The 27202-nt window shown below is 46.4% G+C and overlaps 1 protein-coding gene across 3 annotated transcripts in view; it reads left to right on the top strand.

The window, feature by feature from the left end:
• The window catches only part of FRMD6 (FERM domain containing 6), a 191890-nt gene that overhangs the window by 134774 nt on the left and 29914 nt on the right, over nt 1–27202 (top strand). For all 3 annotated transcript variants that reach the window (XM_075330780.1, XM_075330779.1, XM_075330778.1), the window contains exons 2-7: nt 12352–12606; nt 12719–12809; nt 19173–19252; nt 23664–23740; nt 24930–25116; nt 25354–25509. In XM_075330780.1, the coding sequence (XP_075186895.1) occupies nt 12508–12606; nt 12719–12809; nt 19173–19252; nt 23664–23740; nt 24930–25116; nt 25354–25509 (690 nt within the window). In that variant the 5' untranslated portion in view covers nt 12352–12507. The remainder of the gene's footprint in view (nt 1–12351; nt 12607–12718; nt 12810–19172; nt 19253–23663; nt 23741–24929; nt 25117–25353; nt 25510–27202) is intronic.

Raw genomic sequence — 27202 nt, 5'->3', positions numbered from 1 at the left:
CGTAACAATATGGATGTTGTTTTCCAGCCAACAGATGACATGTGTTATAATGAATGAGGCTCGTTACCGCGCTGCCAAAACCAATGAAAAATCGATGCATGAAATCAGCGAGAGGAGGACAGCTCTGTGATTCTGATACTTGGAAATATTTTTCAGGATGAAATAAAATGTCATTGGATTTAAAGGAGACTGCACCTAAAAATGACTGAGGAATGTAAAATCATGAGCGAGGCAAAGGTCCTGCTGCAAAATGTCTAGCAGTGGTGTCTCCTTATATACGGCAGCGGGACCTTTCAGGGCGCAGCATTAGACCTAAGTGTGGGGCTGCCCTTCATGCATATTCCACCATACAGTCATGGCCAAAAGTTTTGAGAATGCTACAAATATTAATTTTTACAAAGTCTACTGCTTAAGTTTCTCTAATGGCAATTTGCATATACTCCAGAATGTCATAAAGAGTGATCAGCTTAACAGCAATTACTTGCAAAGTCAATATTGGCTAAGAAAATGAACTTTAACCCCCAAAACACATTTCAACATCATTGCATTCCTGCCTTAAAAGGAGCAGCTAACATTGTTATAGTGATTGTTCCAGTAACACAGGTGTGGGTGTTGATGAGGACAGGGCTGGCGATCAATCAGTCATGATTAAGTAAGAATGACCCCACTGGACACTTTAAAAGGAGGCTGGTGCTTGGTATCATTGTTTCTCTTCAGTTAACCATGGTTATCTCTAAAGAAACACGTGCAGCCATCATTGCTCTGCACAAAAATGGCCTAACAGGGAAGAGTATCGCAGCTACAAAGATTGCACCTCAGTCAACAATCTATCGCATCATCAAGAACTTCAAGGAGACAGCTTCCATTGTTGCCAAAAAGGCTCCAGGGCGCCCAAGAAGGACCAGCAAACGTCAGGACCGTATCTTAAAACTGTTTCAGCTGCGGGATGGGACTACCAGCAGTGGCGGGCTAGCTCAGCAATGGCAGCGGCTGGTGTGAGGGCTTCTGCACGCACTGTGAGGCGGAGACTGCTTGAGCAAGGCCTGGTTTCAAGGAGGGCAGAAAAGAAGCCACTTTTCTCCAGAAAAAACATCAGGGACCGACTGATATTCTGCAGAAGGTACAGGGAGTGGACTGCTGAGGACTGGGGTAAAGTCATTTTCTCAGATCAATCCCCTTTTCGATTGTTTGGGACATCTGGAAAACAGCTTATTAGGAGAAGAGGTGAGCGCTACCACCAGTCTTGTCTCATGCCAACTGTCAAGCATCCTAAAAGGATTCATGTGTGGGGTTGCTTCTCAGCCAAGGGAATCGCACCACTCACAGTCTTGCCTAAAAACACAGCCATGAATAAAGAATGGTACCAGAATGTCCTCCAAGAGCAACTTCTCCCAACAGTCCAAGAGCAGTTTGGCGCCCAACAATGCCTTTTGCAGCATGATGGAGCACCTTGCCATAAAGCAAAGGGGATCACTAAATGGCTCATGGAACAAAACATAGAGATTTTGGGTCCATGGCCTGGAAACTCCCCAGATCTTAATCCCATTGAGAACTTGTGGGCAATCATCAAGAGACGGGTGGACAAACAAAAACCAACAAATTCTGGCAAAATGCAAGCATTGCTTATGCAAGAATGGACAGCGATCAGTCAGGATTTGCTCCAGAAGATGATTGAGAGCATGCCGGGGAGAATTGCAGAGGTCCCGAAGAAGAAGGGTCAACACTGCAAATATTGACTTGCTGCATTAACTCATTCTAATGTCAATAGAACCTTCTGGTCTCATAATATGATTGCAATTATATTTCTGTATGTGATGTAAACATCAGACAAACACAATTAAAAACCAGAGGGCAACAGATCATGTGAAAATATCATTTTGGTGTCATTCTCAAAACTTTTGGCCATGACTGTACACATGACTGCTGTCTGAATGAGGCCAAAATCTGATTAATAAACACAAGTACCACATTTTTTGACATGTTGTTGATAAAATGTGCAATGGAAAATTTGCTATCCATAAATGCAGCCTAAAAACACTGACTGACAGCCATCACGAATAGGATACTGTGCCCCCACACACAGTACAGTGCCCCTATACAGTATGATGCCTCTCACATTGTAATCCCACACACAGTACATACAATGTCCCCACAGTACCCCCAATACAGTATGAAGCCTCTCACATTGCATTCCCCCATGGGCTCACACACAGTACAATGTCCCCACAGTGCCCCCCCCCTACAGTATGATGCCTCTCACATTGTATTTCCCCATGGGCTCACACACAGTACAATGTGAGAGGCATCATACTGTATGGGGGGCACTGTGGGGACATTGTACTGTGTGTGAGCCCATGGGGAAATACAATGTGAGAGGTATCATACTGTATTGGGGGCACTGTGGGGACATTGTACTGTGTGTGAGCCCATGGGGGAATGCAATGTGAGAGGCATCATACTGTATGGGGGGCACTGTAGGGACATTATACTGTGTATGGGGCCTTTGGGTAACTCAATGTAAGAGGCATCATACTGTATTGGGGGCACTGTGGGGACATTGTACTGTGTGTGAGCCCATGGGGGAATGCAATGTGAGAGGCTTCATACTGTATGGGGGGCACTGTGGGGACATTGTACTGTGTGTGAGCCCATGGGGAAATACAATGTCCCCACAGTGCCCCCCATACAGTATGAAGCCTCTCACATTGCATTCCCCCATGGGCTCACACACAGTACAATGTCCCCACAGTGCCCTCCCCCCCCCCCCTACAGTATGATGCCTCTCACATTGTATTTCCCCATGGGCTCACACACAGTACAATGTGAGAGGCATCATACTGTATGGGGGGCACTGTGGGGACATTGTACTGTGTGTGAGCCCATGGGGAAATACAATGTGAGAGGCATCATACTGTATGGGGGGCACTGTGGGGACATTGTACTGTGTGTGAGCCCATGGGGGAATGCAATGTGAGAGGCATCATACTGTATGGGGGGCACTGTAGGGACATTATACTGTGTGTGGGGCCTTTGGTTAACTCAATGTAAGAGGCATCATACTGTATTGGGGGCACTGTGGGGACATTGTACTGTGTGTGAGCCCATGGGGAAATACAATGTCCCCACAGTGCCCCCCATACAGTATGATGCCTCTCACATTGCATTCCCCCATGGGCTCACACACAGTACAATGTCCCCACAGTGCCCCCCATACAGTATAATGCCTCTTACATTGCATTCCCCCATGGGCTCACACACAGTACAATGTCCCCACAGTGCCCCCCATACAGTATAATACCTCTTACATTGCATTCCCCCATGGGCTCACACACAGTACAATGTCCCCACAGTGCCCCCCATACAGTATAATGCCTCTTACATTGCATTCCCCCATGGGCTCACACACAGTATAATGACCCCACAGTGCCCCCCATACAGTATGATGCCTCTCACATTGTATTTCCCTACAATGCACCCCATACAAAGCGAAACCAAGGGAAAAATTATGAAAACATACCCTGCTGTAACAAAATAAAAGCATAGTGCATATAAACACAGGATACTTAGTAAACACTGTTTTTCATCAAAAAAACCATAAAGCTATCCCACCAACGCCAAGGTGTACCCAGTTGGGATAGTACCTACACTCTCTAATATTAATAACGCCCCCTCTCATGCACGCTTTGCCTGACACTGTGCGCGCGCTCCCGGGGGCCTGCGCCGACTGCGCATGCGCCGTTACCATCACCATTCATTGGTTACCATGTACCATGTGATCGGTCACCTGGCTGATTTATAAGGTCCTTTCACGGAGGAATCTTTACCCTCTATGGTCTGATGAAGCGTGCAACTTAAGATACGCGAAACGCGTGTGTTACCCTTCCTAGGGGGGCTCCAGACCTTCTTTTGCACTGCTGGCACTTTATCTTTCTACTTCTGGCAACAAGGCTTTATTGGGTATGTTTTGCACTTGTAACCGCCACTGCCTCCATGTTATTCATTTGGTTTATACTATTGATTTGTCTAATCTATTTGTCAGTGGCTGTTGTGTGTTTACTCACTGCCTGTAGGCCCTGTATACAGATGTGCCAGTAATGCATTGTCTTTATTATTTTCTCCACTGTACTATTTGTCTACTATTCTTTACCTACTATTTAATAAATATCAAATTAATTTTTGCATCAGTATCCACTTTCTCCTCCAGTTTTATCATTATTGCATTTGTGGTTTGCAAAAATCTCTATGGGTAACCTGACAGGTTTTTCCGTGGTTTTCTTCTACCTTGATTTAACTATTTTGTGACTGCATACTTATGGATTGCTAGACTGTCCCAACTGGGTACACCTTGGCATTGGTGGGATAGCTTTATGCTTTTTCTTATCAAAAACAGTGTTTACTAAGTACCCTGTGTTTATATGCACTATGCTTTTATTTAGTTACAGCAGGGTATGCTTTCACACATTTTTCCCTTGGTTTCGCTTTGTCTTATGGCCAGTGTGAACATGAGCCCACAAGCTCCATGTATACCATCTCATACTCCGGGTCACTTTTTTTTTTTTTTTTTTTAATGCACCCCATACAGTATGATGCCTCTCATATTGTATTCCCTCACAGCCCTACACATAGTACAGTGCCCCCCATACAGTATGATGCCTCTCACATTGTATTCCCCCACAGGTGCCACACACAGTACAATTCCCCCAATACATAGTGTGCCTCTCACATTATAATCCTCCACACACCGTACAATGCCCCCACAGTGCCCCCCATACAGTATGCCTCTGACATTACATTCCCCCACAGCTCCCACACACCGTACAATGCCCCACAGTGCCCCCATACAGTATGATGCCTCTAACATTGTATTCCCCCACACACAGTACAATGCACACTCAGTGCCCCCCATACAGTATGATGCCTCTAACATTGTATTCCCCCACAGGGCCCCCCATACAGTATGCCTCTGACATTACATTGCCCCACAGTGCCCCCATACAGTATGATGCCTCTAACATTGTATTCCCCCACACACAGTACAATGCACACTCAGTGCCCCCAATACAGTATGATGTCTCTCAGTGTATTCCACCACAGCCCCCCACACACAGTACAATGCCCCCTCAGTGCCCCCAATACAGTATGATGCCTCTCAGTGTATTCCCCCACAGCCCCCACACACAGTACAATGCCCCCTCAGTGCCCCCAATACAGTATGATGCCTCTCAGTGTATTCCCCCACAGCCCCCACACACAGTACAATGCCCCCTCAGTGCCCCCAATACAGTATGATGCCTCTCAGTGTATTCCCCCACAGCCCCCACACACAGTACAATGCCCCCACAGTTCCCCCCATACAGTATGATGCCTCACATTGTATTCCCCAACATTTTTTTGAAGAGCGCATTAAGGTCTTGTTCTACAGAACAAAATGCAGCATTTTCCAATACCAGCAAAGTGAATGGTATTTCTGAAACCTCCTGCACACGCTGCGTATTTGTTTCTTGTGTATTTGAACCATCAGTGTTTTTAGATATCAGCAGCACGTTGTCAGTCAATCTACTTTGTGTTTTTGCAGTGTTTTTCACAAGCCATAAAAAAATGGCCTGGTTTATGCATTTTTTTTTCTGCCAACATTCTTGTTTTTGCTGCAGAAAAATCTGCTGCAAATACTCAGCGTGTGCACACAGCCTTAGTTGGAGCTAGCTTTGCCTCTGTAACATCGGAGGGGCACAGAACTGACCGGATCTAGTAATCCTCCTTGCCTTGGAAACCTGCCACCTCTGATAAACTGCAGAGGTGGTCGGTAACCTAGGCAACAAACTATAAACTGTAGAAGTCAAAATCCCTCCATTTCTGAGAACGGAGAGGAATTTTAATAAGATTCTTGTTTTTACAAACACTTTGCAATTTTACCCATTTCATAAGATGAGACACTAGGACCCGGCTAGACTACGATGATGCTCAGGCCGTGGACGACTCTCTGAGGAATGCAGCTCCTGAGTCATATCAGGTTACTTAATGCGAGATGTTAACACAATTACCACCTCATCTTCGTCATCACATCCTCAGGTAGAGATTCTCCTGACTAAGACAAGGAACAGCGTTGCGTGCAGCATCAGTTCAACCGACGGATTATCGAATAATTGAAGGGCCCGCGATAGTCACCTTCGTGATCGGGTACAAGGAGCCATTAGTAACTCGTAAAGTATGTCGTCCTAATCTCATGATGGCCACAGCAATTTGTTCCTCCGGTGTAGCACATTTGTTGGGACTTGTTGCATTTGATAACATCTAATACATGCCCGGCAAGCTCCTCTTCTGCACGCTAAGCAAAATGTTTTTCTCAGTAGAATGGGGGATGAGAAACACATAATAAAAAAAAAATAAAAAATTATATATAAAATATATATGCAGCACTGATTTAGTCACCTTAAATTCAAAGTCCTGTTCAAATGCACCCCATCCTGGGCTTCTTCCTGGTGAATATATTCCCCAACTTGGTATATATACCCCCGTCCTCATAGGTGTGTCCCCCATCCTTCAAAAAATGTCCCCATACTAGTATAAGTGCCTCCCATCCTGGTAGATATGTCCCCCATGCTGGTAAATGTCCCTCATCCTGAGCCCATCCTAGTATTTATGTCTCCACTCCTGGTAAATATTTCCCTCATCCTGGTATATCCTGGTAAATGGCCCCCTCCTTGTATATATGGCCTCATTCTGAGCCCCTCCTGGTATATATGTCACCTCCTGGTATAAATGTCCCTCTCTTGGTGTGTATATCCCCATCCTGGGCCCCTCCTGGTATATTTGCCCTTCTCCTGGGTCCCTCCTGGTATAAGTCTCCATCCTGGTAAATGGCCCCCTTCTTGTATGTATGGTCTCATCCTGAGCCCCTCCTGGTATATATCACCTCCTGGTATACATGTCCCTCTCCTGGTATGTATATCCCCATCCTGGGCCCTTCCTGGTATATATGTCCCCCTCCTGGTTTATTTGCCCTTGTCCTGGGTCCCTCCTGGTATAAGTCCCCATCCTGGTAAATGTCTCTGTTCTATTTATTTCGGCAAAAATTAAAACAAAACACATTGTACTCACCCTCCTCGATTTCCATGTTGCGCGGCGTCCTCCTGTGTAGACAGCCCGCAGTGCCCGGCAGCTGACATCACCATCCCTGCTATAGTGACACATGATGTCACGGTCAGGCGCCGCCCCCAGTCACGTGGACGCTGATGTCAGCTGCCGGACAAACAGTCAGCAGCTTGTATTGCAATGAAAGGGACCCAACAGGTCTCTGTACTGTGATGTGTGCGCCCTTGGGGTCACATTCAGCTGAAGCAAGGTCTGGAGTCAGCAGGCCCCCTTCACCCCTGGGACCGGTCACGATCCCTGTGACCGCAATCGTTCCGTCCCTAGCTCAGAGCCACATTTGGCTGCAGCCCAATCATCTGCGTGTCCGAAGATATCATCTGTATAAGCACTTCCGATGATCAGGATATGCTGGGAGTTGTAGTGTTCTATGTATAGAGTACAATACATTTGCATTAGGCTCATGCTGAGACTTGTAGTGTTTCCAGCGGCGCAGTAATTTAACCGTTCCAGTGATCAGTCCGGACTGACGTCTTTGGATAACAAATTCCTTTGCACTAAGCACATTTTTTTTTTCCTCCCTGGGAAAATTCTGCTTGACGCATCACAAACGAGAAAAACTTTCGCGCTTACTCGCTAAATCTGACATGTCTTCAGATCGCAGGCAGCAGCGGAGTGGAAAAAAAAACCTTCTGAGATTTCTACCCGATGTATATCCAGCTAATAACATCTGATTATTCACAGCTTGGTAGAAAAACTTCAGTCTGACAGTCGGATGCGAGGTGAAGTTCTTCTCACTCCGCTCCTCGCAGCTCCCCCGGATCCGACTGCGCAGCCAGATTTATCATACATTATTGAAAGCCTCTTGTATATTGAGCAGAACATCAGAAGAGGTCGGGGGCAGCAAGGCGGTGTGGAAAAATGATGATACCAGACCATCGTGGAGGGGGGTTAATCGCCAGGAGGTATCGTCATTGGAGTCTCGGGATAGGTATAGTTGAGGATTGACATCAACAGCCAAGTTGGGCTTTGACCTATGTGACCCTTGTCAATTTCTAAAATAAAGTGATCCGACGGTAGCAGCATGTCAACCACTGCCAAATCTGTATTTATTTATTTTTTTGGGAGGAGGCATAATTACCCCACTTCAATCATTACTAGACCTTTCAAACCACCAAAACCATTGGGAGTCAACCGGAGATGTTCAGGGGCACTCACGTTGAAGACTCTACTTATACTAAGCCATTGACTCCTTCCTACTCCCGTATAAACTGGCTTGACAAGCTTATATCAAGTTTACGAAGACTCTCATTGACCTCCAAGGCTTAAAGGGTCTTGACATCTTCCCAGGATTGCTTGGTTTTGACTCCGAGTTGGAGTAGGAAAATATTCGATCGGACTAGAATACTGTAACTTTCACTGTTACTGGGAAGGTTTGAGTTTTGTTCTTGGCTGAAGGCAACGAACACGAGAAACGTTATGTAATGTGGGATGGTCACTCCCTCGCCACTCGTTCTGGCACCAATTTCGGGGACTGGAGCCACGTTCTCACTGGAGGTTGGGTGGGACCAACAGATGTTCCACTTGTGCGGGAAACCAAAAAGTTGAGGATTAGGGGGCTGAAAACTCACAGAATTAGCCACAAAATACATGACTAACGGGTCTGGCAAAGAATAGTCAAACGTGGCTACATGAGGAGTCATCTATTCCACCCCACCAGCCATTGATGGCTGTCAGGAAGGAAAGCTATAAGGAGCAGGCAGGGAACATCTCTTTCAGGTTCCAAGTAAGTTTTCATTTCCAGAGCTTAAATATTTAGATGGTGGAGGATGCGGGCATTTACATTATGAGGGCGGAGGATGGGGTCCTTTAGATATTCTGCTGATGTGAAAGACCTTTTGAAAAGAAGAATTGCGGAGGATGATGAGGATTTACTGTAGAGAGATGGAAAATGAGGACATTTTACAAGGGGGAGGCTTTACATGCCTGTGATAATAGAACAAAAGTTGGAGCAGTTCACAGTAGAAGGTCAATGATGAGCTTTGTATGGGAGCAGAAGATGAGGACGTCTGACAGTATGAAGGGAGAGAATGGGGAGGCATCACACTATATAAAGTTAGGGGTTGAGGGGCTCTCACAGTATGAAGGTAGAGAATGAGGAGGTTTCACAATATGAAGATAGAGGATAAGGAAGTCTCACACAATGAATGGAGAGGACGATGACATTTCACAGTATGAAGGGAGAGGGTAAGGACATCTCACAGTATGAAGGGAGAGGATAGGGAGGTCTCATTATGAAGGTAGAGATTGAGAAGGTCTCACAGTATGAAGGTATAGAATGAAGAGAGGTCTCACAGTATGAAGGGAGAGGATGAAGAGAGGTCTCACAGTATGAAGGGAGAGGGTAAGGACATCTCACAGTATGAAGGGAGAGGATGAAGAGAGGTCTCACAGTATGAAGGGAGAGGGTAAGGACATCTTACAGTATGAAGGGAGAGGACGGGGAGGTCTCACAGTATGAAGAGAGAGAATGAGAAGGTCTCACAGTATGAAGGGAGAGGACGGGGAGGTCTCACAGTATGAAGGGAGAGGATGGGAAGGTCGCACAGTATGAATGAAAAGGACAGGGAGGACAGTATGATGGGAGAAGATGGGGAGGTTTCACAGTATGAAGGGAGAGGATAAGGAGGTCTCACAATATGAAGGGAGAGGATGGGGAGTCACAGTATGAAGATGGAGGATTAGGAGTTCTCACAGTATGAAGGGAGAGGATGAGAAGGTCTCACTGTATAAAGGGAGAGGATGGGAAGGTTTCACAGTATAAAGGGAGAGGAGGAGGGGGTCTCACAGGGGAGAGGATGGGAAGTTTGCACAGTTTAAAGGGAGAGGAGGAGGAGGTCTTACAGGATAAAGGGAGAGGAGGAGGAGGTCTTACAGGATAAAGGGAGAGGAGGAGGAGGTCTTACAGGATATAGGGAGAGGAGGAGGAGGTCTTACAGGATAAAGGGAGAGGAGGAGGAGGTCTTACAGGATATAGGGAGAGGAGGAGGAGGTCTTACAGGATAAAGGGAGAGGATGGGAAGGTTTCACAGTATAAAGGGAGAGGAGGAGGAGGAGGTCTCATTATGAAAGTAGAGGTTGAGGAGATTGTATAGTATGAAGGAAGAGGAAAATGAGGTCTCACAGTATGAAGAGAGGACAAGGAAGTTTCAAAGTATGAAGATAGAGGATGGGGAGGTCTTTCAGTATTGGGGAAGAGGATGAGGAGGTCTCATTTACCCGGATGCAGAATAAAGTTATCCTTCATACGAGGAGAGGAGATGTGTACTATTTTTCCCTTAAAAGACTTGTGAGCTTTTACCAAACCACGGTCTCCTTAATGACTGATGTAAAGAGCCATCACGACGATCTTTATATGACCACAAATAACCTGCATTACTATAAATCTCCCTGTGTGAATGCGGCCTAACGCTATCTCTTGGCCATTAAGCCAACCTATAAAGCGATTGTGTGAGTCACGTCCATTCACACCTTTCTTCCTCCCACAGTCTCATTGCCTCCTGGCAGTTGTACTGTCTGTCAGGTTGAGCTGTGATAATACCCTCACAATAGAGTCATTGGGGGGGTGGCGTCTACTGGAAACAATAAAGGGTGACATAGCTGAGGATGAGAAATAATGTCCTTGGGTGGTGTGACTTTGCGTGAGATGCAAAAAAATAGAGATTACAATCTCTCCGAGAAAACCTAAATCTGGAATTTGTAAAGTACATTCCCTGCTGGGGGTGCAGGTTGTAGATGCTTCCAAGCCATCGCAACGTGAGGGGCTCCTGTGCCTTATTAGTGGACACCATTCGTATGGATGGAGTCATGATTTAGAAGAATGATTGATAGATTTGCTAACGATATAAAGTTCCTTCAACGTTTGTGCCATTGGGTTATTAAGACATGGTCTCTTCTATATAGGGTCCATAGGTAACACATAGGCCACAGATGACTACATATCCCCCATATCTTGTCTCTTCCAACCATCCCATCAATCATCCATGAGTGGATGTGGCCTCCTACGTTCCTCGGCTCCATAGCATTTCCTATGTCTTGTAGTTTTGCCTGTTGGGTATCCTATCTCTCTGGGGCCGCAGGAAAGAAAGTGACCGACCTGCTTCTGCCAACCATGAGTGGGGCCCCGACACTTGCCCAGGGGTGCCGGATACAGATGCCGGCCTTGTCTCTGTCCAAGACCCAATTTTAGACAAAGGTAAACACCCATGACCTAGAGCTAGAAGACATCAATATTAACCACTGGGCTAACTGGCTGCCCTAACAGTGTGTTACTGACCATGACGTAACTTAGGGACAAACTTCGAGTCAATAATATTTCCATTAAAAAACCAAATCCTACAAGTTAAAAAACACCCGGCGTGTTTGCATAATGTTATTGGACACGACTGGGGATCTGAGCTCCGTCTTTCTTTGAACTTAAGATCATGAATATTCGGCGTTCTTTTATGAAGCATTGGCATTCTGGACATATTCATGTGCGGAAAAGATGTCCTGCTACGTTAAAGGACAAAATTTTGCTTTGAAGAAGTTAATAAAAATAAAACATGGAGAAGGCTGCCAACTTCTGAAAACGGGGTCACCAAAAAGTCATCTGCTCGGGCTTCTGCGGCCTTCCGGTAGGATTACACTGTACTTACGATAAAAGCAGTGAGTACGTGGAGAGGAGAACATCTTGGGTTTGATCGATCCACCTTCACCAAGAGCGGTGGTAACCAGACGAGGCTACATCAGTGGTCACAGGGATGGGACTTGTTTGAAGGTCCCACCACTATTTTGCTCCTCTTGGTCTTCTTCTTTCGGAATGTGGTGGTACGATACGAGGAACCTGTGATGGGCTTGGCTTTTTGCTGCTGTAGACTTTGACATTATCTAAAACTGTGGCAAATCTTTTGCGTACCTGGAATCAGGAAAACCTGGAGAAATTGTATCAGTTGTTTTGCCTCCTGCGTTGGCTACGTCATGTACGGTGGTTAGATGGTGTGAAAAGAGGACTTATGTAGAATATTCTTCTGGGTGACATTGTTTCGGGATCACACAGCTCTATGTATTTATGAAGCGATGCGTCCGCTGATCCGTCCTATGTGGCAAAATTAGGCAGATCGTTACTCATGGGTCTAGTAAAGTTGGGGCAATGTAATGATGGCCATCTATTGATTGCTGGATACCATAATTAACACTTGGCGTTTCGCCGTCTCTTTGCAGCGATGATTGCTTGAGTTGAGAAGAGTTTGCTGATAATGATAATGATGATGACGGACTATGGGCGATCGGTCAACGCTGGACATTTGATAGGTTGCAGGGGGCTTGGTGCTGCGCAGTGACCCCCACCCTAAAAAAAAAAGAAGGGCGAAACAAAAAATGAGCAAGTTCGGCTTCCAGAATAACAGAGTCATGCAGGATCGGCGGAGCGTGTGTGTTTTCCTTCCAAATGATGACACTCTGAATATCATCATTAATGTAAGTACACCCCCTGCTGCTAATGATAATGAGTTTTAGGAGGGTGCAGTGCATTATGGGTACGTTATCACCTGATCACTGTCTATAGCTAATTCTACATTGTGTATTCCAGGTTAAAGCACTTTGTCAGGAGTTACTGGATCAGGTCTGCGATCTCATCCGGCTGAAAGATTGTCATCTCTTTGGGCTCAGTGTTATCCAAAGTAAGTAACAACTCACCGGTCATGTCCCAAAAATCATCCTATTAAATGTTGACTAGTGATTAGCGAGCACTTCTATGCTCGGGTGCTCGCGTAACGAGCAGTTAGATTCTCGGATAGGAGAGACTCAAGTACCCGAGTATAATGGAAGTCAATGGGGTACTTGAGAGTTCGGGAAAAAATGCTTGATTCCCCCATTGACTTCCATTATACTCGGTTCATGAGTTGCGCCCATCCGAACATCCAACTGCTGGTTACGAGTACTGAGCATGGTAGTGCTCATTCATCACTAGTTACGAGTACCGAGCACCCGAGCATGGTAGTGCCCTCTCATCACTAGTTACGAGTACCGAGCACTCGAGCATGGTAGTGCTCGCTCATCACTAGTTACCAGTACAGAGCACCTGAGCATGGTAGTGCCCGCTCATCACTAGTTACCAGTACTGAGCCCCCGAGCATGGTAGTGCCCGCTCATCACTAGTTACGAGTACAGAGCACCCGAGCATGGTAGTGCCCTCTCATCACTAGTTACGAGTACCGAGCACTCGAGCATGGTAGTGCTCGCTCATCACTAGTTACCAGTACAGAGCACCTGAGCATGGTAGTGCCCGCTCATCACTAGTTACGAGTACAGAGCACCCGAGCATGGTAGTGCCCTCTCATCACTAGTTACGAGTACCGAGCACTCGAGCATGGTAGTGCTCGCTCATCACTAGTTACCAGTACAGAGCACCTGAGCATGGTAGTGCCCGCTCATCACTAGTTACGAGTACAGAGCACCCGAGCATGGTAGTGCCCGCTCATCACTAGTTACGAGTACAGAGCACCTGAGCATGGTAGTGCTCGCTCATCACTAGTTACGAGTATCAAGCACCTGAGCATGGTAGTGCTCGCTCATCACTAGTTACGAGTACAGAGCACCCGAGCATGGTAGTGCCCGCTCATCACTAGTTACCAGTATCAAGCACCCAAGCATGATAGTGCTCACTCATCACTAGTTATGAGTATCGAACACCCGAACATGGTAGTGCTCGCTCATCACTAGTTACGAGTATCGAGCACCCGAGCATGGTAGTGCCCACTCATCACTAGTACCGAGCACCTGAGCATGGTAGTGCCCACTCATCACTAGTACCGAGCACCTGAGCATGGTAGTGCCCTCTCATCACTATTTATGAGTATCGAGCATCCGAGCAGAGCATGGTAGTGCCCTCTCATCACTAGTACCGAGCACCCGAGCATGGCAGTGCCCTCTCATCACTAGTTATGAGTACCGAGCATGGTAGTGCCCGCTCATCACTAGTTATGAGTACCGAGCATGGTAGTGCCCGCTCATCACTAGTTATGAGTACCGAGCATGGTAGTGCCCTCTCATCACTAGTTATGAGTACTGAGCATGGTAGTGCCCGCTCATCACTAATGTGGACCGATGGACTAACCCCCCCAAACACATTAACCCCCTCATTGCTGGATTACGCTGTAATCCCACAGGTCAGTGCTTTCCAGTCTGAACACGTCTTTTGTCCTCCGTTATACGAGCCGCTCTTATCACCGCTCAGGATCTCCCGTCAGCCCAGACCGACAAGTTCAAATACTTTACAGAGATGAGATCTTCACTTCTCACCTTGCGGCTGCCTGGCAGAGAGATAGTGGAGGAGTGGGGGGTAATGATGTAGAGGCCGGTAATCGCTGTGGGACTATAATGGGAAGGTCACTACTGGGGGTCAGAGGGAGGGCACATGTCATAGCTATTACATATTCATTGTGCTGCTCCATGGAGATCAGTGGTGAAAAACACTGATAACGTTGAGTGGTTGGATGAAATGTACTTTATGTCCACTCCTGGGAGAGAGGGCAGTCTGCTGCCTATCACTACTGTGAAGAGGCAATGGACTCCCCAATATATTGATATTATAGTACATAGCCGTGGCGCAGTATGGGAGGCCGGGGCATGCAGTGAGCTCATTAGCCCAGTAATAATGCCTCCCTGAAATCCTTATTAAAACAAATAATGCCCACCAGTGCCCCCTGCAATAGTATTAATGCCACCTTTCTGCCATCCCCTTCTAAAAATTAAAGTTAATGCTCACCTAATCCATGCACAGAGCATGGCGGCACAATCAGCGACGTCACTGTGCCGTCTGTCCCCGGACGGAGGGTGGTAGGGCCTATGGCTCCCTGCTCTTCCGCAGGATTCAGCTGAATGGGTGTGATGTGGACATATAGTGTATACTGTATAGTGAAAGTAGCAATATGTCAGACACTAAGGGAGCCAAACAAAAAGTCTAAGGCATGGGAACTGCCCCAGATCTGTGCGAGAAATGCCACTTCTTAAGGAAACAAAAACTTTTCTTTTTTTGTTATTTTGAAATTTAGCATCCAATGTAACTTCCCCTATGGACTCCTCGCCCCTCCCTTCACCAGAGCTAAATAGTACAGACATGGATCAGTGCACAGGGTCAGCATTAATGGTTTCACCTGGGGTCACAATGAGGTCACATCACCAGTAATTACTAAAAAGGAGGCCATTGGCCCTAATTGTCAGCACTAGTGATGAGCGGGCACTACCATGCTCTCGGGTGCTTGCTACTTGTAACTAGTGATGAGCGGGCACTACCATGCTCGGGTGCTCTGTACTCGTAACTAGTGATGAGCGGGCACTATCATGCTCAGGTGCTCGGTACTCGTAACTAGTGATGAGCGGCACTACCATGCTCAGGTGCTCAGTACTCGTAACTAGTGATGAGCGGGCACTACCATGCTCGGGTGCTCAGTACTCGTAACTAGTGATGAGCGGGCACTACCATGCTCAGGTGCTCGGTACTCGTAACTAGTGATGAGCGGGCACTACCATGCTCGGGTGCTCAGTACTCGTAACTAGTGATGAGCGGGCACTACCATGCTCAGGTGCTCGGTACTCGTAACTAGTGATGAGCGGGCACTACCATGCTCAGGTGCTCAGTACTCGTAACTAGTGATGAGCGGGCACTACCATGCTCGGGTGCTCTGTACTCGTAACTAGTGATGAGCAGGCACTACCATGCTCAGGTGCTCGGTACTCGTAACTAGTGATGAGCGGCACTACCATGCTCAGGTGCTCGGTACTCGTAACTAGTGATGAGCGAGCACTACCATGCTCAGGTGCTCGGTACTCGTAACTAGTGATGAGCGGCACTACCATGCTAAGGTGCTCGGTACTCGTAACTAGTGATGAGCGGACACTACCATGCTCGGGTGCTCAGTACTCGTAACTAGTGATGAGCGGCACTACCATGCTCAGGTGCTCAGTACTCGTAACTAGTGATGAGCGGGCACTACCATGCTCGGGTGCTCAGTACTCGTAACTAGTGATGAGTGGGCACTACCATGCTCAGGTGCTCGGTACTCGTAACTAGTGATGAGCGGGCACTACCATGCTCAGGTGCTCAGTACTCGTAACTAGTGATGAGCGGCACTACTATGCTCGGGTGCTCAGTACTCGTAACTAGTGATGAGCGGGCACTACCATGCTCGGGTACTCAGTACTCGTAACTAGTGATGAGCGGGCACTACCATGCTCAGGTGCTCAGTACTCGTAACTACTGATGAGCAGGCACTACCATGCTCGGGTACTCAGTACTCGTAACTAGTGATGAGCGGGCACTACCATGCTCAGGTGCTCGGTACTCGTAACTAGTGATGAGCGGGCACTACCATGCTCGGGTGCTTGGTACTTGCAACACCTGGATACAGCTTTATTTCCTGAGTGCATTGATTGGAGGCTGTTATGTGGGCTCTGTATAGACATATTAAAATGTATAGAAGTTATGCCACTGGGCAAATGTAAAACAAACACTAAAACCTAGAAATTAATCTTTAGAGTAAACAGCTGCAGACAGAACAGTGGGGGGAGGCTCCTGCTGCAGCCTATTGTCGAACAGTCATGTTTACATTCATGGCGGTTTAATGTCTGCAGTCAGCCCTGACGCTATGAAGGAGCCGCACATCACTGACCGCCTTTTGCACAATTATCAATGCTTCTATCTGTAAAGAAAAGTCGCCGCTCCCGGTGTTCGCTTTTCTCCAGTGTTGATTTAAAGTAACAGCTTCACACGTGGAGCTCCGTGTGATGAATGGGGACAGCTGAGACGGCCCTGATAGATGCCTCTCCTCGCATTCCTCAGCCTTCACATTCCTGAACCATAGCGAACATCAAGAGCTCCGATTTCTTTTAAAAGCGCTTTAAAAAACTTAAGGCAACAGGGCGGCTAAGTAAACAAGAGCGCCTTAAGAAGGAAGGTGGGGGAGAAAAATGGAAAAATCACTATATCAAATGCTCTTTTGTGAGTGCTAAGTAAGTTTGCAAATGTTTAAGACAGAAAATGTGAAGGAGCCGTGAATCTTAAAGGGAATGTGTTATCAGAAAATGACCTATGGAAAAGAATAGGTGCACGAAACCTGCAGACAGGCCACACGACTCGCAGGTATCGGTAGACCTAACATCAAAGGCCCCGCTAACCACCTGATATAGAGGTTAGCAGAGCTGGACTACTTGAAATCTTGCAGTTTTCACTTTGACCTCTAAGCCTCAGGCTGATACTACCTGTGCTGGAGAGATCACGACTCAGCAGCTATCTCATTATCATCACAGACAAGATTTAAAGTGTGGTCAAATAGAGTATATCATATACTCTATTTATGTGATACATATACATACAGTGCATATGTGTATGTGTGTATATATAATTTTTTATTTATTTTACATATATTCTAATACAGATGTAGTTTATGGCCAGAAGTGTTGGAACCTTTGAAATTGTTCCAGAAAACTATTTCTCCCAGAAAGTTACTGCAATTACACATGTTTTGTTATAATCACGTTTATTTCCCTTTGTGTGTATTGAAACAACACAAAAAATAGAGGAAAAAAAGTCAAATAGGACATAATTTCACACAAAACCTCAAAAATTAGTCTGACAAAATTGTTGTCACCTTTCCAAAATTGTGGGTAAACAACTTTGTTTCAAGCTTGTGATGTTGATTCAAACTCATCTGGGACAAGTAACAAGTGTGGGCAATATGGAAATCACACCTGAAACCAGATTAAAAGGGGAGAAGTTGAATAATCAGTCTTTGCATTGTGTGTCTGTGTGTGCCACTCTAAGCATGGAGAACAGAAAGAGAAGGAGAGAACTGTCTGAGGACTTGAGAAACAAAACTGTTAAAAATATATAGAATATATATATATATATATATAATGTCAACAATCTGAATGTGACAAGTCCATCTCCAGAAAATCTTGATCTTTCTTTGTCCACGGTGCACAGCATAATTAATAAGATTACAACCCATGGCACTGTAGCTAATCTCCCTGGATGTGGACGGCAGAGAAATATTGATGAAAGGTTGTAACGTGGGATAGTCCGGATTTGGGATAAGCCCCAATTAAATTCCAAAGAAATGGAAGCAGTCTTGCAGACTCAGGGGCATCAGTGTCAGCACAAACTATACACTCACATCTGAATGACATGAAATGCTATAGAGCATACCCAGCAGGACCCTACTGCTGACACAGAAACCTAAAAAAAGCAAAAATGTACAAGAGACCCCAAAATTCTCCTAAAGCGTCTTGTGGACAGATGAGACCAGGATAGATCTTTCTGGTAAAGCACATCATTCTACTGTTTACTGAAAACAGAATGAGGCAGACGAAAGAGCACAGGACCTACAGTCAGCTATGGTGGAGGTCAGAGATGTTTTGGTTGTTTTTGCTGTCCCCTGCACTGGAGGCCTTGACTGTGTACAAGGTATCATGAAATCTGAAGAGTACTATAGGATTTTGGGTGGCAATATAGCGCCCAGTGTCAGAAAGCTGGGTCAGGGGTCTTCCAGAAGGACAATGACCCCAAACACTTCAGGAAGCCCCAGAAATGAATGGAAACAAAGCGCTGGAGAGTTGTGAAGTTACATCAATGAGTCCGGATCTAAATCCCAGTGACACCTTGGAGAGATCCTGAAAATTACTGTTGAGAGAAGAGAAGACGTCTTCAAATATGAGAGACCTGGAGACGTTTATAAAGAAGAGTCCGAGATTCCAGGTGAGAGGAGGAAGAAGCTTGTGGACGAGTATAGGAAGCGACTGATTGCAGGTATTTATTCCAAAGGGTAAAGGGCGAGCAACCAAAGTATTAAGAGGAGGGGGACAACAACCATTTTGTCCATCCCAATTTGGGGGTTTTGTGTGAAATTTTGTCCAATTTGTCTTTATTTTCTCCTATTTTTATGCTGTTCTAGTACACACAAAGGAGATATTACTTTTATCTATACAGGTATAATTTATTATTATTTATTATTTTCTTATTTCTCTTTTGTCTTCTCTCCGCGCAGACAATGAACATGTATACATGGAACTTTCCCAGAAGCTTTACAAATACTGTCCCAAGGAGTGGAAGAAGGAGGCCAGTAAAGTAAGTCAGGTGACGCCGGCTGTGTGCGCAGATCTCTTCTTGAGCGGGGATCCCGAGGAATGTTGCTGTTGGCATAATCCTGACTAGACGTCATACATTCTAATGTCATATCGCCTTGCGTGTTTATATATATATATATATATATATATACGGCTGGAGAAAGTGAACATGACCGAGACAGGGTCTGATTCTAAATTTGTATGGCTGCGACATTGTAGACAGGATAACTCGAAACTACTGTGGCAAGAAATGCAGGCAAAGGAAGAAGAGGGTCTGTGCAGGCAAAGGAAGAGGATCTGTGCAGGCAAAGGAAGAGGATCTGTGCAGGCAAAGGAAGAGGATCTGTGCAGGCAAAGGAAGAGGATCTGTGCAGGCAAAGGAAGAGGGTCTGTGCAGGCAAAGGAAGAGGGTCTGTGCAGGCAAAGGAAGAGGATCTGTGCAGGCAAAGGAAGAGGGTCTGTGCAGGCAAAGGAAGAGGGTCTGTGCAGGCAAAGGAAGAGGATCTGTGCAGGCAAAGGAAGAGGATCTGTGCAGGCAAAGAAAGAGGGTCTGTGCAGGCAAAGGAAGAGGGTCTGTGCAGGCAAAGGAAGAGGGTCTGTGCAGGCAAAGGAAGAGGGTCTGTGCAGGCAAAGGAAGAGGATCTGTGCAGGCAAAGGAAGAGGGTCTGTGCAGGCAAAGGAAGAGGGTCTGTGCAGGCAAAGGAAGAGGGTCTGTGCAGGCAAAGGAAGAGGATCTGTGCAGGCAAAGGAAGAGGGTCTGTGCAGGCAAAGGAAGAGGGTCTGTGCAGGCAAAGGAAGAGGGTCTGTGCAGGCAAAGGAAGAGGGTCTGTGCAGGCAAAGGAAGAGGGTCTGTGCAGGCAAAGGAAGAGGGTCTGTGCAGGCAAAGGAAGAGGGTCTGTGCAGGCAAAGGAAGAGGGTCTGTGCAGGCAAAGGAAGAGGGTCTGTGCAGGCAAAGGAAGAGGGTCTGTGCAGGCAAAGGAAGAGGGTCTGTGCAGGCAAACCATGCCTCATCCAGATATAATACGGGCAGGCAGGACTGGTATTTAACCCCTTAGCCAACTGTGATACTTTTGTCACAGGTTGCATGGAGCGGGCTCAGGAGCTGAGCCTGCGCTATACACAGCTGATCTATACAGCCTGCACCCGCCTCTAACAGCAGCGACCTAAGCTAGCTCAGATCGCTATTTAACCACCTAAATGCCAATCACGTTGCTTTTTTGAACGCAGCGATTTGGCAGCATCCCGAGCGCATGAAATCCGCATTTATTCTGCTTAAACACTGCATCCATTACGCAGTGTTTCTGCAGCGATTTGAAGTGCACATGTGCTGTCAAATCGCTGCAGAAATTTCAGCAGTTACATGAGAACATAGCCTAAAAAGGAAAACAAAAAAAAAAACTAGAATTGCTGTTTTTCGTTTGTCGGTAAAATGCAATACAAAGTGATGGAGACATCACATGTAACACAACATGGTAACAATAAATACTACAGCTCCCCGTTCGCAAAGACAAACACTCATTATTAATAATTATTTATGAGTCCAGTTATCATCCAATCTTCTCGCGTGATATAATTTACCTTTGTCGTGACAGATACAGCTGCAGCCGCTGCCATATGTATTCTATATGATTATACCCCGCGCCTCCTGACATGACAGGTCCTCTTTATATATCGGGGAAACGCTCTTGATCCCGCTGGCTGGATATAATTGCTGTGTGAGCAGCGGTGTGATTTACGTGCCGCATACATTGGAGGCACTTGTATGTTATTAATCTCCGGACTATATAATGTTCAGGACTGGGGGCGTCAGATTTCACATTGTGCCATTACTAGCGGAGAACTAACTCCGCGCCAACTGTCACCGCCTGTGGGAATGAATCACAAGTGTGAGATCAGCTGTCGGCTTCTCGACATGCGGACGTTGCTGTCTGGTTACACAATGGTGAGATTTGGGTCCTGTAGTGTTGTGATGTACAGTACGGCTCCCCGTAATGCTAAAGACCAGCATTTGTCAAAGGGGGTCCGAAGCCGGGGTCTCAGTGGTTCTTGGACTGGGTGAACCAACCAGTAATATCTAGAGTCGCAGTGTTTCCCCACCACGAAGACAGCCACGGTGGCCCAAACATTGACAGCTGAGCTGTGGCCTAAGCTTGATGGCTACTGCACATCGTCATTTTTACCACCACAGAGCACCATAAACTTGCCAGTCAGTGGGCTCCATAACCTTGAGGTTTGAGGGGTCTCATATCTTTGATGAGCCATAATCTTGTCGGCCACAGTACCCTGTTAGAAAGTCAGCAATATTGCCCCAAGTAGCAGAGATAACCACAGTGTCCCAAGTACCACAGTGTCCCAAGTAGCAGAGATTAACCACAGTGTCCCCAGTAGCAGAGATAACCACAGTGTCCCAAGTAGCAGAGATTAACCACAGTGCCCCAAGTAGCAGAGATTAACCACAGTGCCCCAAGTACCACAGTGTCCCAAGTAGCAGAGATTAACCACAGTGTCCCAAGTAGCAGAGATAACCACAGTGTCCCAAGTACCACAGTGTCCCAAGTAGCAGAGATAACCACAGTGTCCCAAGTACCACAGTGTCCCAAGTAGCAGAGATTAACCACAGTGTCCCAAGTAGCAGAGATTAACCACAGTGCCCCAAGTAGGAGAGATTAACCACAGTGCCCCAAGTAGCAGAGATTAACCACAGTGCCCCAAGTAGCAGAGATTAACCACAGTGCCCCAAGTAGCAGAGGTTAACCATAGTGTCCCAAGTAGCAGAGATTAACCATAGTGTCCCAAGTAGGAGAGATTAACCACAATGCCCCAAGTAGCAGAGATTAACCATAGTGTCCCAAGTAGCAGAGATTAACCATAGTGTCCCAAGTAGGAGAGATTAACCACAATGCCCCAAGTAGGAGAGATTAAACACAATGCCCCAAGTAGGAGAGATTAACCACAGTGCCCCAAGTAGGAGAGATTAACCACAGTGCCCCAAGTAGCAGAGATTAACCACAGTGCCCCAAGTAGGAGAGATTAACGACGGTGTCTCAAGTAGCAGAGATTAACCACAGTGTCCCCAGTAGCAGAGATTAACCACAGTGTCCCCAGTAGCAGAGATTAACCACAGTGTCCCCAGTAGCAGAGATTAACCACAGTGTCCCAAGTAGCAGAGATTAACCACAGTGTCCCAAGTAGGAGAGATTAACCACAGTGTCCCAAGTAGCAGAGATTAACCACAATGCCCCAAGTAGGAGAGATTAACCACAGTGCCCCAAGTAGGAGAGATTAACCACAGTGCCCCAAGTAGCAGAGATTAACCACAGTGCCCCAAGTAGCAGAGATTAACCACAGTGCCCCAAGTAGCAGAGATTAACCACAGTGCCCCAAGTAGGAGAGATTAACCACAGTGTCCCAAGTAGGAGAGATTAACCAACCGCAGTGTCCCAAGTAGGAGAGATTAACCGCAGTGCCCCAAGTAGCAGAGATTAACCGCAGTGCCCCAAGTAGCAGAGATTAACCAGTGTCCCAAGTAGGAGAGATTAACCACAGTGTCCCAAGTAGGAGAGATTAACCGCAGTGCCCCAAGTAGCAGAGATTAACCACAGTGCCCCAAGTAGGAGAGATTAACCAGTGTCCCAAGTAGCAGAGATTAACCACGGCTCCCCAAGTAGCAAAGATAACCGCAGTGCCCCAAGTAGCAGAGATTAACCGCAGTGCCCCAAGTAGCAGAGATTAACCAGTGTCCCAAGTAGCAGAGATTAACCACGGCTCCCCAAGTAGCAAAGATAACCGCAGTGCCCCAAGTAGCCGGGATAGCCACAGTGCCCCATATTGAAGCCAGCAAGTGCGACCATTACAACAGTAGCCACACTGGTGTCCCTTTAGCAAAATATATGTATGCACAGTATATGTACGTCCCGCATCATATATTAATCCTATGTCTTTATCACGTGAAACAGGATTAAGTGTAAGAAATCATTGGGCAGCATTCAGACCATGCACCTGTGTACAGCACTGATATGGGGCAGCATTCAGACCATGCACCTGTGTACAGCACTGATATGGGGCAGCATTCAGACCATGCACCTGTGTACAGCACTGATATGGGGCAGCATTCAGACCATGCACCTGTGTACAGCACTGATATGGGGCAGCATTCAGAGCATGCACCTGTGTACAGCACTGATATGGGGCAGCATTCAGACCATGCACCTGTGTACAGCACTGATATGGGGCAGCATTCAGACCATGCACCTGTGTACAGCACTGATATGGGGCAGCATTCAGACCATGCACCTGTGTACAGCACTGATATGGGGCAGCATTCAGACTATGCACCTGTGTACAGCACTGATATGGGGCAGCATTCAGACCATGCACCTGTGTACAGCACTGATATGGCTCTTCTCTTCCAGGGTATTGACCAGTTCGGACCTCCGATGATCATTCACTTCCGAGTGCAATACTATGTGGAGAACGGCAGATTAATAAGGTGAGAGCCTCATTCCAAGCCCGGGGGGTGCCTCTGTTATGTCCCAGTTTTTCCCCATTTGAAATTGTAACTTGTCATAAAGGGTCTACCAACTTTATACAATTCAGTTTTGCTAAAAGGGTCACCCAAAAAAAAGCCAATCACAGGGCGCCCCGCTGCTTGTTACCTCCTGGCAATCATCTGTGTGGGATCCCAGGGGCAGGCCTTGGATTTTCCCGCAGCGCCTCTACAGGGGGCATGAAGTAGTGCAGCTCTCCACTGAAATCATTGCACTGCTTGTGGAAATGCTGGGTCCTAAAGGGAGAGGGACACTTTTTGTAGGCGCTTTCTGCCCTACATAACACATGCCCCTAGGCTGATGGCACGATAAGGCCTCTTCTGGTCACAATTACATACATGTGCCCCTGTCCTGGGTGGGGCGCAGTCACAATGGCTCGCTTTGTTATTTAGGCGCCAGCTCCCACATCTGGTTCTCATTAAATAAATGAGATTCAGAAAATGCAAAAATTCCAAAAGAAATAGATAAAAGAAAGGAAAAAAATCGTTCAGGAAGCTGAGATATGAGGAGCTGTTTGCAGGGTGCCTATGTGACCTTAAGAGGGCACTGAGGTCACCAGTGATGATCATTCCCTGACTTACAAGAGGTCAAGCGGAAAATGTGGTGTGTATATTATGTGTGGTTATAGTATCGCCCTCTAGTATTATGTGTGGTTATCGTATCGCCCTCTAGTATTATGTGTGGTTATCGTGTCGCCCTCTAGTATTATGTGTGGTTATCGTGTCGCCCTCTAGTATTATGTGTGGTTATCGTGTCGCCCTCTAGTATTATGTGTGGTTATCGTATCGCCCTCTAGTATTATGTGTGGTTATCGTATCGCCCTCCAGTATTATGTGTGGTTATCGTATCGCCCTCTAGTATTATGTGTGGTAATCGTATCGCCCTCTAGTATTATGTGTGGTTATCGTGTCGCCCTCTAGTATTATGTGTGGTTATCGTGTCGCCCTCTAGTATTATGTGTGGTTATCGTATCGCCCTCCAGTATTATGTGTGGTTATCGTATCGCCCTCCAGTATTGTGTGGTTATCGTATCGCCCTCCAGTATTGTGTGGTTATCGTATCGCCCTCCAGTATTGTGTGGTTATCGTATCGCCCTCTAGTATTATGTGTGGTTATCGTATCACCCTCTAGTGACCGAACGGCGCGGTACTATTACTACTGGCACCTAAGGAAGCAAGTCTTACTATCCCAGAGCACAACCAGGGAGGAAGCTTACTTTCTGCTGGCCGCCTTCGCTCTACAAGCCGACCTGGGTAACTTCAAAAGGAACAAGCACTATGGAAAGTACTTTGAACCTGAAGCCTACTTCCCTCCTTGGGTAAGACTGACTGTTTCCAATTTTTCGACACTTGTTTTTTAGTCCTAGGTAGTTGCTTTCCCCTTTTTAAATAGTCCAACTGTGCTAAGTATTCCGTTTGCCTGCAGCTCCCCCGCAGGGCAGAGGAAGCATTGCACCCTTCACTCATATAACATATGAATGTGCTGAGTCCTCCAGAGTCAGCAGCCGCTCTCCGGAATTTTTTTTAATTCCCTTTTTCATTTCTTGTTTGTTCAGGTAATAAAAAAGAGGGGAAAAGATTACATATTAAAGCACATTCCCAATATCCACCGCGACCAATTTGCACTGAACGTATCAGAAGCACATCTGATGTATATTAAAGAGGCGGCGAGACTGGACGACGTCGCTGTCCATTACTACAGGTTATACAAGGTGAGTGGACACAGTACAGGGGTAATACACAGAGTGATGTCACAATACAGGGATAATACACACAGTGATGTCACAGTACAGGGATAATACACACAGTGATGTCACAGTACAGGGGAAATACACACAGTGATGTCACAGTACAGGGATAATACACACAGTGATGTCACAGTACAGGGGAAATACACACAGTGATGTCACAGTACAGGGATAATACACACAGTGATGTCACAGTACAGGGGTAATACACACAGTGATGTCACAGTACAGAGATAATACACACAGTGATGTCACAGTACAGGGATAATACACACAGTGATGTCCCAGTACAGGGATAATACACACAGTGATGTCACAGTACAGGGGTAATACACACAGTGATGTCACAGTACAGAGATAATGCACACAGTGATGTCACAGTACAGGGATAATACACACAGTGATGTCCCAGTACAGGGGTAATACACACAGTGATGTCAGAGTACAGGGATAATGCACACAGTGATGTCACAGTACAGGGATAATACACACAGTGATGTCACAGTACAGGGATAATACACACAGTGATGTCACAGTACAGGGGTAATACACACAGTGATGTCACAGTACAGGGATAATACACACAGTGATGTCACAGTATAGGGATAATACACACAGCGATGTCACAGTACAGGGATAATACACACAGTGATGTCACAGTACAGGGGTAATACATACAGTGATGTCCCAGTACAGGGATAATACACACAGTGATGTCCCAGTACAGGGATAATACACACAGTGATGTCACAGTACAGGGATAATACACACAGTGATGTCACAGTACAGGGATAATACACACAGTGATGTCACAGTACAGGGATAATACACACAGTGATGTCACAGTACAGGGATAATACACACAGTGATGTCACAGTACAGGGGTAATACACACAGTGATGAACTCGCTGCCGCCCGACCACCGTGCGGAGCTGCCGCCCGACCACCGTGCGGAGCTGCCGCCCGACCACCGTGCGGAGCCGCCACCTGACCTACACCCCACCTTTTGTCTCCTCCCCATAATCCTATAGAATGTAAGCCCGCAAGGGTAGGGCCCTCTTCCCTCTGTACTAGTCTGTCTACTGTAACTTGTATACGTATTTTGTATGTAACCCCCTTCTCATGTACAGCACCATGGAATTAATGGTGCTCTATAAATAAATAATAATAATAATAATAACAGTGATGTCACAGTACAGGGATAATACACACAGTGATGTCACAGTACAGGGATAATACACACAGTGATGTCACAGTACAGGGATAATACACACAGTGATGTCACAGTACAGGGATAATACACACAGTGATGTCACAGTACAGGGATAATACACACAGTGATGTCACAGTACAGGGATAATACACACAGTGATGTCACAGTACAGGGATAATACACACAGTGATGTCACAGTACAGGGATAATACACACAGCGATGTCACAGTACAGGGATAATACATACAGCGATGTCACAGTACAGGGATAATACACACAGTGATGTCACAGTACAGGGATAATGCACACAGTGATGTCACAGTACAGGGATAATACACACAGTGATGTCACAGTACAGAGATAATACACACAGTGATGTCACAGTACAGGGATAATGCACACAGTGATGTCACAGTACAGGGATAATACACACAGTGATGTCAC

This window comes from Anomaloglossus baeobatrachus, chromosome 12, assembly GCF_048569485.1.
Source record: "Anomaloglossus baeobatrachus isolate aAnoBae1 chromosome 12, aAnoBae1.hap1, whole genome shotgun sequence".
NCBI classification, from domain to species: domain Eukaryota; kingdom Metazoa; phylum Chordata; class Amphibia; order Anura; family Aromobatidae; genus Anomaloglossus; species Anomaloglossus baeobatrachus.
This window is presented reverse-complemented; position numbering and strand designations above follow the sequence as displayed.